Here is a 17988-nt window from a genome sequence, read left to right as displayed (position 1 = left end):
TGTAGAGCGCATTACAGAAATCCAATCGAGAGGTTACCAGAGCGTGTACTACAGTTTCAAGGTCCCTTCGATCCAGGTAGGGTCGCAGCTGGCGTATCAGCCGAAGCTGATAACAAGCGTTTGGCTCTAGAACAGAACCCTGAGGCACTCCACTTGAGATTCTTCCAATTTGAAGCACAGCCATTGCTGATGACTCTTTGAGCACAGTTCTCTAACCAATAACATGTTTGTATTTTTTCTAGTTATTTTGAAGCCATGTTTCGTTCTTTTATGCCAGAAGATGGACAAGTTAATATTTCCATTGGTGAGATGGTTCCAAGCAAGCAAGCATTTGAGTCTATGCTAAGATACATTTATTATGGAGAAGTGAACATGCCTCCTGAAGATTCCCTGTATCCTTTATCAGATTTGATACACTGGAGTTGATGCTTCCTTTTATACCTGCATAAAAATATACTTAACACAAAGATGAGTTTAATATTGGGTTGTACTATTTCCAGATCATTTTTCTGAAGCATACAAAACCATACTTGGGTGAGCCAGTAGGAAATATATTGTGCATCCAGGGTGAAGCTTTAATGAGACTGGAAGGCTATAATAGGATTTCAGGGGAAGAGCTATCTGTTCCTGTTTGTTAAGCAGAAACCATAACTAACTTAATAGAGATCATGCTTTGAGCTGATTGAGCAATAAGATCAGGTGAAAGTTTTTTTTCCCCTCTTGCTTCTGCACCTCATAATTCAGAGTGGAGCCTTGTTGGATGCCTGCTTTAGTCGTGTCCTCATTTAAAATAAAATAGGGCATGGTTGGGTTTTTGTTTTTTTACTCAACCTCCATTGGGTCCTGGTTTCCTTTGCAAATGAAAGAAGCCCTTTTATTCAAGTATTATTCAAGTATTGAGGTATGTCTGAATCCAGCTCACTGTTTTTCCTTAGCCCCACCCTATTTAGGAACAGTGGTACAGTGAAATGCAGGTGTTCATGATACTGTCTATATATCCCCAAAATAATAAAAATGTAGAGAACTGTGTTGGTCCATATGAACAAACTACAATTTACTCTCTTCATTCATGGCTTTAACATTTGTGGATTTGATTATTCTTGAGTTTGTCCAGAGGAGCAGGAGGGATGAAAGCAAACTAGAGAGAAAGAAAGAGAAAGTGGGCTCTTTCCCTCCTCATGCACCCTGGCCACGGGAGAAGGAGGGAGGGCAAGCAAAGAAAGACAAGAGGGGAAGTGATAAAGGAAGAAGCCGTAAAGGCTAGTAGGAATAGAGAAGGAGGCAGCAAGGAGGTGCAGTGAAAGCTAGCCAGTTAGGCTAGAAGGCTAGAAAAAGCCAGAGAGGGACGGGCAGAGAAACAAGCAGCGAAGGCTAGCTGGCAAAGCTAGAAGGCTAGAAAGGGGCAGAGATGGAAGGGCAAAGAAACAGATGACAGTGAGCAACCACCATGGTAGCACCCCTCATCTCGCACTGTCCTCAAGATGAAGGGGAATGATGTGGATATTTGTGGTTTTTCCACCTTTTCAGGATTCTGCACCTCTAACCCCCAAGAATGTGGAGAGCCAATTGTAGCTGTAGCAATTTTCACCTCATCAGAAGCAGGTCTTTGCTCTTGGGATATAAGCAAAAGAATCTTAATTGCTCATTCAAGTCCAAGCTGTCCCCAAATGCTGTGGATTTCAGCAGAGATAGCTCATGACACTACTGTATCACTGGCAAAATCTGTGCCACCCACTCACCCACTTTTTGTTATTGTGAGGACTGCAGCCAAGCTCAGAGGAACCTGTGAAAGATGACAAATGATGGCATCTCTACTAATCAAAATGTTCCAGCCCTTCAGCTTTACAGGTCCTGGTTACAGTGCCCAGGAATCAAAATTGTCAGTGGTTCACCTAAGAACTGATCCTCTCGAAGGGCACCAGTTTTATGCCTTTTCCTCTGGCTTACACTATCTGTTTCCAGAGTGTCTGAGTTTACAGAAAATTGGGTAACAGCTGCTGCATATGTAGCATAGTTTAAATGGCAGTGCTATGCATGGCACAGAGCCAAAGACAATTTTCAAGAAGGGAGCCAACTGCAATTACAACAATAATACATTAGAGAGAACACAGGCAGAGGTCAAATCTCCGTTTGTCCTTATTGCTATTCCATTTAGGTTTATGGTTCCTTTGTTCCTTACAAGTTGAATCATGAATTCTCTTTAACTGGCTTTTTTTAGCTACCTCTTTGCTGCTCCTTATTATTATGGATTCTATAATAATCGACTCCAAGCATATTGTAAGCAGAATCTGGAAATGAATGTTACTGTGGAAAATGTGCTACAGGTAATAGTTGTCATTGATCAATTTGCAACTAATTGAAATTTATTTTCATCATATTTCTTTCTGTGGGAAATAATAAGTTTAAAAGTCCATGAATTTTAACTTGATATATTAATTCATATATTTAGATAAATTTTATGGCCATATCATAGTGAAAACTAAATGCTGTTCTTCCTAAACAGAAACTTCTGTACAGTGGTGCCTCGGGTTACGAATTTAATTCGTTCCGCGGCCGCTTTCGTAACCCGAAAAGCCTTCGTAAGCCGAAATGCCATAGGCGCTAATGGGGAAAAGCCGCGGTTCCCTTTAAAATAGCGCCGAAGTTTTTTCGTAACCCGAAAAAACTTTCGTAACCCGGAACAATAATTCCCTATGGGATTTTTTCGTATCCCGAAAATTTCGTAACCTGGGTAATTCGTATCCCGAGGTACCACTGTACTCCTGTGACATGATTCATGTGACATTGTTAAGTATATATGGCATGTTCTGAATTAGAGATAGTGAATGTGTTGCCCCACCAGATGTTGCTGGACTAGAACTCCCATCAAATCTAGTCAACAGCAAGGGAGTTGTGGTCCAGTAACATGTCAAGGATGACCATTCCCCAACCCTGATCTAAATCAAGGCATATGATAAACGCCTCTTAGTTTGGGTGGGAAACTTCCAAATATATAATTATGGCTAATTCCCTATCCTCCCCTTTTTAGTTTATCAGTTTCTTATACAAAAAAGCAAGACACTTGTGTGTAGGAAATTTTGCAGTATACCAAGTGGAATATTATACCGTGGTTAGTAACATAATGATCTTGTGTGTATTGAACAAGCTTGGCAAGTTCAAGGAAGGAAGAAGACATGGCCACAAAATGATTTCAAATGGTGAAGGGCAGTCCCAAATTTACTACTGAGTGAAGAATCAGTAGGGAGCTACTGCTAATCATCAGCAGTTGTATCCATCTGATACTTATGATCCTAGTATTTGTCACATTGTTTCAGTTCAGATGTAACATTGAACCATGGTTTAGCTCTATAGGAAAGCACCAGGGCAAGCCTCAGGCTCCCATGGGCTACACTATCCTATTCCTTTGTATGTAGGGGAAGAACCTGGAAGTTTTCTCTTTCTAGGCTTTTGTAATAAATAATAATAAATAAAATCTTTATTTTTATCCCGCCCTTCCAGAAAGATCAGGGCGGCTAACAAAAGTGCAACGAATGCACACAAATACAATTAAAAACAGTAAACAACAAACACCATACAATAAAAATAAAAGCAGGAATAAAAGCCCCGTCGCCCGTCCTCATGGCCACGGAAGAGGAGGGGAGGCCCACAGGATCTTAATCGGGGAATGCCTGCTTAAATAGGAAGGTCTTAAGATCCTTCCTAAATTGGGCCAGGGTGGTAGATGAGCGGAGCTCAGTGGGCAGCGTGTTCCAAAGGGCTGGGGCAGCTATAGAAAAAGCCCTTCTAGACGTAGAAGCATGCTTGGCCCCAGGCACCTTCAGCAATTGCTGCCCAGACGTTCTGAGGGTGCGAGGCGGATTGTATGGGGAGAGGCGGTCCTTTAGGAATCCTGGGCCCAAGCCATTTAGGGCTTTATAGGTGATAACCAACACCTTATATTGAGCTCGGAAGCGAACGGGCAGCCAGTGAAGATCTTTAAGTACAGGTGTTATATGGCTGGTCCTGGATGCACCAGTGACCAGCCGGGCTGCCATATTCTGTACCATTTGAAGCTTCCGAGTTTGGTATAAGGGTTGCCCCATGTAGAGTGCATTGCAGAAGTCCAATCTCGAAGTTACCAGAGCATGTACCACAATTTCTAGGTCCCTCCGGTCCAGATATGGGCGCAGCTGGCGAATCAGCCGAAGCTGGTAACAGGTGCTCTTGACCGTCGCATTCACCTGAGCAGTCAGATGAAGCGACGAATCAAGAAGCACTCCCAGACTGCGCACAGAGTCCTTCGCAGGGAGCGTGACCCCGTTTAGGACAGGTGGAACCACAGCCATTCCTGGACCGGGGGAACCTATCACTAGTACCTCCGTTTTCTCTGGATTCAGCTTGAGTCGGTTTTTCCTCATCCAGTCCATTACTGACCCCAGACAGGCCTCGAGAGGAGAGACGCCATCCCCGGTCACTGCATCAGTCGGAGACATAGAGAAAATAATCTGGGTGTCATCAGCGTACTGATAACCCCGCGCCCCATGTCTCCGGATGATCTCTCCCAGCGGTTTCATGTAAATGTTAAATAGCATGGGAGACAGAATGGCTCCTTGAGGGACCCCGGTTTTAAGGGGCCTCTCGTCGGAGCACAAGTCCCCCAGCTGCACCATCTGGGACCTCCCAGAGAGGTAGGACCGGAACCACTGGAGCACAGTGCCCCCGATCCCCACCTCAGCCAGGCGTCCCAGAAGGATACCATGGTCTATGGTATCGAAAGCCGCTGAGATGTCCAAGAGCACCAACAGGGACACGCTTCCCCGGTCAGCACTCAGACGGAGATCATCGACCAAGGCGACCATGGCCGTCTCAACCCCGTGACCCGCCCGGAAGCCAGTTTGAAATGGATCCAGATAATCCGTTTCATCCAAGACCGACTGAAGCTGGAGCGCAACCGCCCTCTCGATCACCTTCCCCAAAAAATGGTAGCAGGGAAACAGGCCGATAATTATTATGTACCAGGGGGTCAAGGGAGGGCTTTTTTAGGATCGGTCTTACAATGGCCAATTTAAGATCCGATGGAAATCGCCCATCCCTGAGAGAGGTGTTGATAATCCGGCGTAACAAAGTGGTTACTACCGGTCCCCCCTGGGCCGCTAACCACGAGGGGCAGGGATCAAGAGAGCAGGTTGTTTTCCGAACACTTCCGAGGATCTTGTCCACATCCTCGGTACTCACCAACTCAAACTGATCCAGTATAACATGGTCCACGGAGGCTCTGGACACTTCTACCTCTGGTTCTGCGATAATGTCAGCGTTCAGACCTTCGCTTATACGAGAAGTTTTATCCACGAAAAAGTTGTTAAATAAGTCACAGCAGGCCTTAGAAGGTTCAAGGATCTGGTTCAGGGCGGGAGGGAGCTGAGTTAGCTCCCTGACCACCCTGAACAACTCTGCCGGACGCGATTCCGCGGACGCAATGCGAGCACCATAGAACGAATTCTTTGTTGCTCGCACTGCCTCTCCGTAGTCCTTTAATAGTCGGTCTAGGAGAGTCTTGTCGTCTAAGCGAAGGTATTTCCGCCAACGGCACTCTAGCCGTCGCAGAACCCGCTTCCTTGCCCGGAGATCTTCCGTATACCAGGGCTTACGATTGGAAGCAGGCCTGAGAGGACACTTGGGAGCGATTCTGTGTATAGCCCCAGAGAGACCGGTATTCCAAATACCGGTAAGGGCATCAACAGAGTCGCCGTCATTTTGTAAGTTCTAAATTGATTCTTGTAATGCCAGAAAGTGCTTTGGGAATATATTCAGATGTTCCATAGGATAGAAAGCAAATCCTTTGTAGGTTTCAAAAATATGAATATGTGATATAGTCCATGAAATTAATCCCAAAGAAAGTGGACAGTTAGTACTCAGTTTCATAGAGATTGCTGTCTCAGCTGAAAAAGATAATCCTCTATAACATCTCTTAAATATTTAAATTTACATTTTTTCAGAGAATAATCATGCAGAACCTTGAATATTTTGTTTCAGATTTTAGAGGCAGCTGACAAGACTCAGGCTCTGGATATGAAGAGACATTGCCTGCATATCATTGTTCACCAATTCACCAAGGTTGGTTGGATGTTTTCTGGGGTTCTGGGCATCTGCTGTCCCCTTTCTCTGCCATGGTTGAAAACAGCTTAAGGTAGTCTGCCATTTCATTCTTGTTCCTCCCTTTGGACTATATGCTATGCTTTTATTATCTGTCTTTAATAGTGACAAATACATAGTTAATATAATTAACTTTTGAATAGTTTCTACAGTGCCCCTTATGTTATCTGTTGTCTGTCTTTAACTGTCAACTGTTCAGCTTTATTGAAATGGTCAGTATTGCTCTCGTAGCAAATAATGTCCTTTCCGGTAATGTGTTCAAATAGAACTCTCAGCTAACTGTGAAGTATATTTCTTGAAATCAATATTTTTACACTGTTGGTCAAGATACACACCACTGGGTTCTGAAATTCCAAAGAGGATTTGGTTTGCCAAAGCTCACGTCTTTCCTCATATAGACTGTATAACAATCTGCCCTCAAAACATAGGACGTTATGATGTGGAATTGGAATAGGGGAATCACCTGTTCAGAGAACAAAGTCAAGATTTCCATTAACCCATTTTGTGAGCCTGATGAGGGTAAAGAAATGCATAAGATGTAAGCACAGTGAGACTGAATTAACTCTGCTGTGTTTAGTCCAGACATACCTTTCTCTTCCTGATTTGAGTTACAGCAGTAGGAGTACAGTGTTTAAAGCTAACGTGGAAGCAAATATATGTTGTGCTGATCGATTTATCTGTGTGCCACCAAGAAACATTTTTAAAGCCTTCTTTTTAATTAACTGTTCTGAAAATGGATGGGTTAACAAAATGAGACTACTTTAAGAAATAAACGGACAACATGCACTTTACTGGTTGTGCACATCTGTCATCTCAGGAGGAATCCAAGCTTTCAATGTGGCTATGGGGCGAAAGGGACCAGCCTAAAAAGCTGGCTTCTGGGCATCTTGGGGGCATGGTGTGCAGATGATGCATGCCCTCAAGACGCCCGGAAGCCGGCTTTAAGCCGGGCAGCCATCCACATGTGAGTTGGCTTCCAGGTGCTCTGGTGGCATAGCATTTACACACTGCACACCACCGGAGTGCCTTAAAGCTGGCTTCCTGCTGTAGTGAGGTGAAAAAGCCGGCTTTTTGCCAGGGACAGCTGTTTGCCACTTCCTTTGTGGCTGGCAAAAAGGTAGATTGGGGTCACGGTGTGTGGTTGCTGCAGACCCTATCTGGTTTTGTGAGGGGCAGCCTGTTTTACCCCTAAGGCTCACTGCAAATCCATACAGTGCGCCCGCATTATATGCGGGTGTGCCATATGCGGAAGCCTGCACCGGAAAAAGCCTTGGTGTGCCCAGAAGAAGTAATGGAGTGCATGCCCAGGGTATGAGCCCCATTACTTCTAATGGGGCTCCAGCATATGCGGTTTTTTCTTTACGTGGGATGGTCCAGAATGGATCCCCCCGTAAGGAAAGGGCTCGCTGTATTTTTCTCTATGATCCTGGCATTTTAAATCTCTTTTTCTACTGATTTTTGAAGTCTCTTGCAAAGTAGTTCATCCAAATTACATTTATACTTAACTTCAGGAAGGTGAGAATCAAGAGACAGGAAGTTTTATCTTTAAAAATATTTTCTGGCATATAAGACTACTTTTTAACCCAGGAAAATCTTCTCAAAAGTCAGGGTCGTCTTATAGGGCAGGTGCTAAAACTTCCGAGCCGGACTGGAGAATCTGCGGTCGCCGCATATAGTGGGGGGAGCTAAAAAACGGATGCATCCCCACCATATGTAGCGACCGTATGAAAGCAGCAAGTGCGGTGCTGTACAAGTACAGTAGAAGAAAACCCACTAACCAGGATTTGTGGAAAGAAGTGACTTAACGCAGTCCCCATGATGAGGTGAGGGGGCGCCTCACTGGAAAGATGTAAGTGAAGGGCAGTGCAAGCTGCAGGCGTCCGGGACGCCCGGGGTATGGAAAAAAACAGCCATGTTTGTGCTACCACTCTGATAGTCTTGGAGACAGGAAGGGCTGGGCACACAGAGAGAGCTGACCAATCCAAGCAGGCTTTGTATACAACAAGTTTTCCTGCTAAGTACCTGCATGTCATAAGCATTTGAATGAAAATTATAGTGAAATAAAACCTGATGTTTTTTTAATTTTTATTTGATGTACGTTAACTGGAAAAAGTTGGGGGGGTCGTCTTATACGCCGGAAAATGCAGTATTTTTGCAATGTTAAAATTCCTTGTGCTACAATAAGTAAAACACATTTCATTATCCACCAAACAGTGATACTTTTATTGGCCAACTGAAATGCACAATATAATTGTTGCAAGATTTCCAAGTTCCACTGGCTTCTTCATCAGGCAAGATGTCACATACCAAACAGGAGGAAAATTGGAGATGTTAGTAAGCTTGCAACAAGTATATTGTGCATTTTGATTGGCCAAAAATGTATCACTGTTTGATGGATTTTTGTTTGAATTTACTAAATGACGACTCAGCTACCCCTGCACATTTCATTATGTTAGGTTTACATATTAATATTAATATTAGGCCAGTTTTGCATGATTAAAAAAAATAAAATCTCAATTTTGATATATCTTTGGATCCAGCAAGAAAATAATCAAAATATAAAAGCAAGGATCCAGTTGTATTCTTCCACTGGCAAAAAGGCTTCTGTCAACAAAACTGGGAGAGAGGGCAGTTCTTCCTCCCCCATGCACTTTCGAAACCTTCTCTGGAAAGCTAGGAAGCCCTCTGGAGCAGATTTTGAGTGGGGCAGAGGACTGCAAGAGGAATGGTGGAGAAAAGGAGAAAAGAACTCCATGATTTTGTGATACCCAGCACTGAGATGCCCAGTGTAGAATATCAGCCAGTGTTTCTATTTGTATTCAGTATTAAATTTAAATAACTTTTCTGGTATGTATGTTCTGAAATTTTTCTGAGTCAGAGATTTAACCCTACAGTATGATGCAGTACCTCTTTCCTCTTCACTATCTTGCAGAATTCAGCTACTATTAACAGTAGCGCTCTGTTTTCTCTTGCAGTACTACTGTATGCTTTTGCAAAGCTTCTAAAACTAAATGTAGACTGAATGTATATTTCTTGAGTTGCTACATGTCCCTTGAATAGCTTTATTCCTTCTTCATGCATAAAATGGTAGATGAAACTGGTAACCATTTACAGTCAATATACCATTTTAAATGTATTGCTACGATCTTCCCTAACTTGGTACCTTCCAGATGTCTTGCACTATAGCTCCCATGGGAGGTAAAATCCAAAACCTGGAGGGCATGAGATTGGAGAAGGCTGCATTAGTACTTTTATCTACTCATGTAGTTTGAAGAACAAGCATGAGGCATTGATACAAATCAAAATGTAGCTATTTTTATGCATTTTTTGGAAAAAATGTGGGCTTTTCTGGTTTCAGATGTAATTGAACTGCAGTAAAATAGATTGTACAGTTTGGTTGGAAAATTATGAACATAGCTCAGAATTTTAAGTGACTGTTCACAATCAAATTATGGTTTCAGAAGATTTTTAATATTGGAGTGGGAGTGAATCTTCATATTTCAGTTGCAAATAGTTTGAGGGGTTATACATAGGAATTACAAAAAGGACCTTTATGCTGTTTAAGTTCTTGTGGTTTTAGAAAACAAGTGCAAAGTGTTCTTATGTGTACTTTTAAAATATATCAGACACTATTATTTTAAAATTCCATTGGTGGAGTGCATCAAGCAAAAATAAAAAATAAAAAGCAGATACCGTATTTCTAGAAAAATAGAGTGAAATCAAATATGTTTATTATAATTTATTCAAGTGCCCTTATAATAATCTACTTAAAGATAGTTTCTGTATCCATTGTCTCCGCTACTAATTTGATCATTCATGATCATTTTAGATACAGTTCATAAAACAGTTTTTATGAAAGTATAAGATCAGAGCTATTCCAAAAACACCAGTGAAAATCGTTTTACTTTTTAAATAAACTCTACAGCTAAACAACTGGTCTGAATTTTTCCTCTTAAAAAGTTGCAATTGATATTATTAGATTACAATGCAGCCTGTAAAACATGTGGATTTGATTACTGTGGAAGTTTCAAGCATGGCTGGATTCACAGTGATAATTAGTGTGTGTTTTTTCTCTTCCCCTTTGTAAAGGTTTCCAAGTTGCCAAATCTTCGATCTCTCAGTCAGCCTCTCCTACTTGACATCATAGAATCATTAGCAAACCACATATCAGACAAGCAGTGTGCTGAGCTTGGTTCAGATATCTAAGATTTCCAGTATTCTACATCTTGCACATTTGAGTCATTTTCTCTAAAGTTTGTGACCATTCCATGCTAATCTGCTGAAAATATCCTTGTAAAATATGGAAGGCTCTGAATGTGGAAGGTAATAGTTTATGGCTTTCTAAGGATAACAGTTGTACCTGAATTGGATGGGAAGAGTGCAAAGAAGAGATGGTATGCAGCACCTGGCATGTTTGGGCCTGCTAATGGAGCCTAACTAATCGGTCAAGAATATTGATTTGATTCTTTGCTACTTAAGATGTCTTCTCTAAATTCGAAGGACCACAAGATGATTTTATCATAACATTTAAAAGTTACTTCCTTTTCCCCATCTGTACCATTCTGATGCCTGACTTGATTCCATTGAATCTGGAGGACTGGGAAATAGAAGCTGAAAAGACTCTGACAGTGTTTGCTTGAGATAGTTTCAGGTAACAATAAATGCAGTACACCAGAGAAAATTCTGTTGACAAGATGGAAATATCATGTATTCATTTACTACAAGGTGTGCTTCTTTTCCCACAGTTTCTTAGCAGGTGTTACCAAAGACCCTCTTGAAAACACTGATTTGTTCTCCCTTTTTCTGTACATGTCTGCTGTATGCATATATGCTGAATGTGAATATATTCCTAAAATGTAGAGTGGCAAAGAAATATAAATGCATACTGGAATATGGAGTACTCTTAGAAACCCTTCACATCTCACTTTAACTAGGGAATATTAATTCCTGACATCTCACAGAGTTAAATTACAAGTGCAGCTTGAAAGATTCACATGGACATTGTTTGAATAAAATATGTCTCTTTATCTGTCTCCCAGAGTTTAAAAAAAGAAAAGAAAAGACAATGAAGAAACTCTCTGTATGTCAGTAACAACTTAAAACATTTTTAAAAGGTTACAATTGGACTGCTGTCTCCCCCTCCCCAGTGTCTTCAATGCTCTCATTGTGCTGCTTTCTTTTAATATATCTTAATAAAGAAGGCCTTTTAGTGAAGTACAAATATATTTTGGGGAATTAATAGGAAGGAGATATCTTGGAATGATTAAATTAAAACTCATTGCTGGATAGACAAGGGTCACATGGTCTAAACTTTGCTACTGTTTGTAGGACTCTTATACCTCAGTTCCTTAGCATAGAATAGATAGACATTATCAGAACAAATTCTCTTGCAGTCTATTTTTCAATTTTTGATTATGCATGAAACTTTATTAGAGCAGAAGTATTGTAATATGAATCAGAAATGTCCACATGACTGTAGCTACTGCTCTTACCTTTAGTCGCTACGTTCCCACTTAATATGTGGTTGCCAAGGAGATACAAATTATGGCCCAAAACACATGAGCCAAGAGGTGTGACTTCCAGCCTGGGGGTGAAGCATGCAGACAACGTATGCCCCTGATGCAGCTGGAATCTGCTCTGAGGCCCCCCTCAGGCAGGAAAAAGGAGTGCTGAAAAAGTGCTTCTTGCCAGTGACCCACTTTCAGAGTGGGCCATCCAATCACCGCAGTCCCGTGCCACTCAGGGCTCAATTGTGGGCACTTCTTCATGCCCATCTGTTCACCCTTGTGATATCTTCCTTTGGATCACTTCTGTTAGTAAAGGGGATTGCCAAATTAAGAGGAAAGTTTTCAAAGGTATAGGCATTTGGGCTAATATGCACTGAGGTACTGTTGGGAGCCACAGGTATCAGCATTTTTAAAGAGTTGCTGTGGATGGAACAGACATAAATCTCAGTATGTTAGTCCTACCTAGAATATACCCATTGAATTGGTGGAACTAGATCAATTCCCATTACATAACCCATTACTTTAGTGAGTCTACTGTAGTTGGGACTAGCAGTTGGATTTAAACCTTTCTCTTCTTCAGTTTGGCTCAGAAACAAATTTTGCATTGTGAAATGCTAGATATACTGCACAATTTTAACCATGTTAAGAATATTTGACATGCTCCTTTAATGGGGTTTCAGTAACTATTAAAATTCTCCAATTCTTGGCGAATATCATACTATTTTCTGTGATTTTACTTGAATACACTTATCACATGAAAGACTGGATATATACATTAAGAATGCGCCCTATTTATACAGTAATACTTTAAGAGCATATCGCTCAGAACTAATAGGATTGTCCTGTGTCCACATAGACTGGTTCTGGAACCTTCATATAGTGGTCTTGAGGCTGGGTGGGAAAAGTATCCTTGTAATAAGTTGTTTTAGGAGCAGTTTCATCTTGTTTGGCTGCATGCCTGTGCTTTTCTTAAATCTCATCCTCAATAATATTTTGGAGCTAATTTTAATAATATATTTATTAGTGAACTTTAGATTTTTTTTTCCTTTTCAGTTTATTTCTTTCACAAATTGGCCTCTGTGGTAGTGCAGTTTTTCACCCATCTTTTGCTTCTGGTTGCTAATTTCTAAGAAACAGTCTTTTTTCCTGAGAGAGAATGACCACAGTACTAATTCTGCCACCATGCTTTTATTTTGACATAATTTTCAAAAATAAATAATTTATCTATAGAGTGTACCCTAGTATTTTAATTTCTTTATTCTGCTCAATATTACTATTTTTATTAAACAGTCTATACTGAAATTAGGGAGTGAATGTATTAGTAGTTACAGGTTTAATTGCAATTTAATGTCATTGCAAAATATGATCTCTTTAACACTGAGATGACTATAAAATGGTTGATTACATTTTTCAGTTACTATTTAGTTCACTAGTTCTACTTTATATTCATTTAGAGTGGGTCCTTGGTATCCGCTGGGGTTTGGTTCCAGAATTCCCCGTGGATACCAAAATCTGTGGATGCTCAAGTCCCATTAAAACAATGGCATAGCAAAATGATGTCCCTTATATAAAATAGAAAATCAAGGTTTTCTGTTTGTAATTAATACTTTTTTTCAGTATATTCAATCCGTGGATGTTTGAATCCATGGATAAGAAAAATCTGTGGATAAAGAGGGCTTACTGTGTTCTTAATTGAATTGTAGCTTTTTCCAGTGTAGTAGTAACTGATATTGCCAAATCAGTTTTTTGCAAACTGCATTTCTGGTTTTTTATTTCTTATTATTACCTAAAACCATAATTTGAGGAACTCTTACTTTTAATGCTGGTATGGACTGCTAACTGTGGTATGAACAAGGTTGCTGACATTCCTCAAGTGTCCTAATGACTCTTTCACTTACATATACAGCTCTTGATCTTGAGGTGAGGTGAGTCAGTGATTATATATGTAATGCAATATTTGAAACTGTCATGAACAACATTCCAATTTCATAAAAGGAATATCAGGAACATTCAGTACCTTATAGAGATGGTTTTCATAATTAGTGTGAATGTACATTCTTGGGTTCTGTGTACCATGTAACCTGCCTTATTTCACCTAATCTGTTGTGTGAAGGTGTAGTCCTCTTGCTAATGCTGAAGTAAGACTCATCTGCTAGTTGTCTTATTATATGGAATTGAGTGGCTACCATTTTAGCTTTTACATCAGGTAGCAAGGTATCTTGAGCCAGTCCTTTTAATGAGTTGGTGAAAGAGCAAATTTTTGAATCCAGATATTTAGTATTCTTGCCCAGCATCACCTCTTTAATGTCTATGGATAAACAAAGATAACTAATCTCTATGGATCTCCTGAATTAGAAAAAGTATGCATTTTCACAAGTTTTTTGCAGTCGCATAAAAATAGGAAATATGCACAGGTAGGAATTCAGATGAAGAACAATGACTTGTGTAAAACAGCATGTGTTAATACTGGATACTCAACCTAGATTATTGCATCTGGGGAAGTAGACCAAGCCTACAAAAGCTTATGCTACAACTTCTTTTGCTCAGTTAGTCTCGAAGGTGCTGCAAGATCCCTTTGCATACTAATGTGATTATATTTCTGACTCCTAGGTTGTTTTGTGTTACTTACATAAATTGCTAAAAATAACTACCTAAGATCCTTGTGTTTTCTCATTTTTTGTTCATACACTTTTTGCTCATACTCTATTTTTATTATAACAATGTCAGAGAGAGACCAGCCAAAATGTTGTCATCATGCTAGGCAACTTGGGTACTACATCAGTTATTCTTGTGTCCAAGTTCCATTTTTCAGTCAATTAACATACCATTTTTGATTGTAAATGGACTCTAATTTACTTTCCTCCCATACATCTTTTGGGGATCATGTCAGGACTTCACTGATAACAAGTAATACTTTATATCATTGGCTTTAGTTGGTCTTTGTTATGAGCTGTGTAAACACAAGATTCATTCAATTTATTAATAAATGTCTGATGAAAGCTAACATTGGGTAAAAGCTGCCCTCGGAGACTTTTTTGGCTGAAGGGCAAGGTATAAATCATAGAATCATAGAGTTGGAAGAGAATAAATAAAGTAGTGTGTGTTAAATATATTGTGCCTGTGATGCATGAAGGAGGATAGTATGCACCCTATTAAACTATTTGAAAGTTGCAGGTGACAAAATATGATATAGTTATGGCATTATAAAAGAAGTATTGCTATTGGAACTTAATACCTAATGGTGGCAGAAACTTAGGAAATGTTTAGAATGTTCTATTTTTTGATACGGGCACTGATGCCGTATACACAGCTGGGCCACCTTGGGGGAAAATATGTCAAGCCTTCCAGGTCTAACAGTACTGCAGGAGTTAGCTCATACTCCTCTGTGATTGCCATAGACACAATGTTCAAAAGGAAGATGCATGTTTCTGGAAAAGGAGGTGTTTAATAAAACAACAGTCACTTCTTTATTCCACTATATCTCCTATAACTCACCTTCAGCCACTTTCTCTAGGCCATTGATGTCTGTCTCCCTGAAGTTCCTGAATCCAGTTTAGTAGATACTGAACTGGGTATCTCCTGCAAATCCATCCCAGCTTTATTAATGGTCCATTAAGGGCTGGGTACTTCAGGCCCAGCACTGGACAATTCACAAAACAGAGAGAATACAGGAAAATAGATAAGCCTGTCTCACAAGCTACTCCCAGCATGTTAAAAAAAGAAGCTTTGATCTATAAGTTTGGCCACCAAAATGGAAATCGTGAGAAAAGGAGATGCATCTTGGGGGGAAAAGTTCTTAGCTAGAAGTTTCACAATGTTTTTGTTTACTGACGCTAGGCTTCCTTGACCCAGCTGTTTTCTTTCATGTGTTCATATTGTTAGTTTTGAATGAACAGTTTGCTGAAACATGTTAAGCTGCTCTTCTTTTTTGTCACATGTTATTTCTGTCTCTGCTACCAAACATTCTGTTAAGGATAATGTGCAAGAACACATCTATTTTGTTAACTGGGATGTACCTGTATATTTTTTTTAATTAATTTTTATTGTTAAGATGTTTTTAGATGTACCTTGTTTTAATTCATGTTCTCGGCTGCCTTGAGTCCTCTGCTGGGGAAAAAGTGTGATGTAAATTGAATGAATAAATAAATAAATACAGATGTACTACCCTAAGAAGATGTCTCCAAACGGTTCAGGATGCTCAACAACCCATTTTTAAAAGGATACAACAGAATTGGAAGCAACTTAAGGCATTTTAAAGAAACAGTTTTAAAAACATTACATACAAAGACTGATCTTTACACTATTTAAAACTGAAACAAATGTTTTAAAATGCTTATATACCTTGCAGGATAGAATGTTATTGTGATAGTTTACAACAAATATGAAAACAAAAGAGAAAAGTGCATTTTTCAAGTAATTACAACAACTTTTTACATAAACAGCTTTTACAATGAAACTTTAATCGGCTGAAATACATCAGAGCAGAATACCTCTTGGAAGAAGAAAGTTCTCTTGACAAAAGCCAAGGAAAGCAGCTCTGTGGTGAGGTTTTGGTGAAGCTTCGTGCAGATTGCAGAGCCAAGCCCCTGAAGTTTTCAGATAAAGAATCTGGACAAAGGACAAGTCCTTGAAAGTGAATCATCCTAAAAGCTAGAAACGACAGGAGGCAGAGGAAGGCAGATACAGGAAGGTATATGTTCTCATTGTGAGGGACTGGATGTGGTGGAGAAAATCTGGTTTGAGTAAAAGGGTACTGAGGGATTATTAGCTGGAATGGATTTTTAAAATATGGGAAATGACAACCAGGCGTATTTAGTTTAAGTATGCATAAGCAGTCTCAACCTACTGTTTAAAAATGGATGATTGACTTGTGTAAATCATTTCCTTTTTTAAAAAAGAAATCTGTTTTGTTCACCTGGTCCCTGATGGCAGTGTCAGTCCTGAATTTTGTAAGGTACAGAAGGCATTCTAGTGATAGCAGTTATAAGTTTCATTAATAAGACAGCTTTTCTTATTTGTGATTTATAATTTTGGAACTCTGTTAAATAAACAGTGGAAGGAAATTCCATAAAGCCAGTGGATTTTTAAAAAACCCTACATAGTTCAATACACATAGTAGTTATACTTTGGTGGTTTTGTCACAGAACCATACATTCAAAGGGTGTTTTACTTGAAGAAGGGTTTAACTTTAGAGATGGTCCTATGAGGTTAGTTCATTCTAATTTTGATGCATCTAGAAAATATTGGTTCAAGAAGACTTCCAAAATACATTAATAATTAGGAGGTCACAACAGATGCTGTTGCTGTTGTGTGTGGTTTAGGTTTGGGCAACCTTGCCTCTTAGTAATAAAGTGCAGGGAGGTGGCCTGTATACTTGATCTTTCTGTATTTTTTTGGCAGAATACTTCAGAAAGAATGACTTATCTGTCATGATCACAATAAACTTACTATGTAGGCTGACCAGATGTTCTAACTGCAAAGAAGGGCAAGGCACCACAAAATGTAGGACCATAAAGAAAAATGGAGGACATTACAAAGTAAATGGTAACAACCCTCATAGAAATGCAAATTCATGCTTCTTAGTCATGCTCAAAATGCAGAAGATTTTGAAATTGTTGCTAGAGAGGGGTTGAAATGGAGGACATGTCCTGGAAAAGGAGGATGTGTGGTCACCCTGCTAACGCATGCATGCCTCATCCAAGTAAAAATAAACTAGTTTTCCTGTAATACTCTCTATCAAGTGAGAAACTGCATCTTTATGAAAGCAACTATGTTTTATAAGAGACAATCTGTCTACAGAATCTAATAGTATTTATGAGAATCTGGGTTAGTTCTGGCTTTTTTCCTGGTATCTTGCACATTCATAACATCTAAGCCCTGCATTGTTTGGTTGGTTGTAATGAAGGAGAGTCATGTTGTAAGGATGATCATCCTTTGTTATTTTGAAATAAATGAGTTGGTAAAGAGATTCTAAGTCTGCAATCCAAAACACAGGGAACTAATAGTAAACTTTAATAATAGTAATAGTAAACTATTACTTCCAGATACAGCTTTTAACATGCCACAAGAAAGCGGACAGGAAGAAAATAAATTCATTGTAGATGTGGTGCTGGAGAAAGCTGAGGATACCATGGACAGCTCAAAAGACAAACAAGTAGGTCCCAGAACAGATCAAGGCTGAATTCTTCCTGGAAGCCAAGATGACTAAACTGAGTTTCTCATACTTCAGACACATCACGACAAGGCATGACTTATTAGAAAAAGACAATACTGCTGGGAAATGCGGGTGGAAATAGAAAGAGAGGAAGACTGCATGCTAGATGGATGGACTCTATTAAGGAGATCACAG

The 17988-nt window shown here is 39.8% G+C and overlaps 1 protein-coding gene across 3 annotated transcripts in view; it reads left to right on the top strand.

The window, feature by feature from the left end:
* Window positions 1-15809, top strand: part of LZTR1 (leucine zipper like transcription regulator 1) — a 51505-nt gene extending 35696 nt beyond the window's left edge. For 2 of the 3 annotated variants that reach the window (XM_042465630.1, XM_042465628.1), the window contains 4 exons: window positions 243-392; window positions 2219-2324; window positions 6013-6093; window positions 10222-15809. In XM_042465630.1, coding sequence (XP_042321564.1) covers window positions 243-392; window positions 2219-2324; window positions 6013-6093; window positions 10222-10338 — 454 coding nt within the window. In that variant the 3' untranslated portion in view covers window positions 10339-15809. Of the gene's footprint in view, window positions 1-242; window positions 393-2218; window positions 2325-6012; window positions 6167-10221 lie in introns of all 3 variants that reach the window. The other variant, XM_042465629.1, reaches the window with a different exon arrangement.
* The last annotated feature ends 2179 nt before the right edge of the window (window positions 15810-17988 follow it).

Source organism: Sceloporus undulatus, chromosome 4, assembly GCF_019175285.1.
Source record: "Sceloporus undulatus isolate JIND9_A2432 ecotype Alabama chromosome 4, SceUnd_v1.1, whole genome shotgun sequence".
In the NCBI taxonomy this organism is placed as follows: Eukaryota; Metazoa; Chordata; class Lepidosauria; order Squamata; family Phrynosomatidae; genus Sceloporus; species Sceloporus undulatus.
Note: the sequence above shows the minus strand (reverse complement) of the source record. Positions and strands in the feature narration are given on the sequence as shown.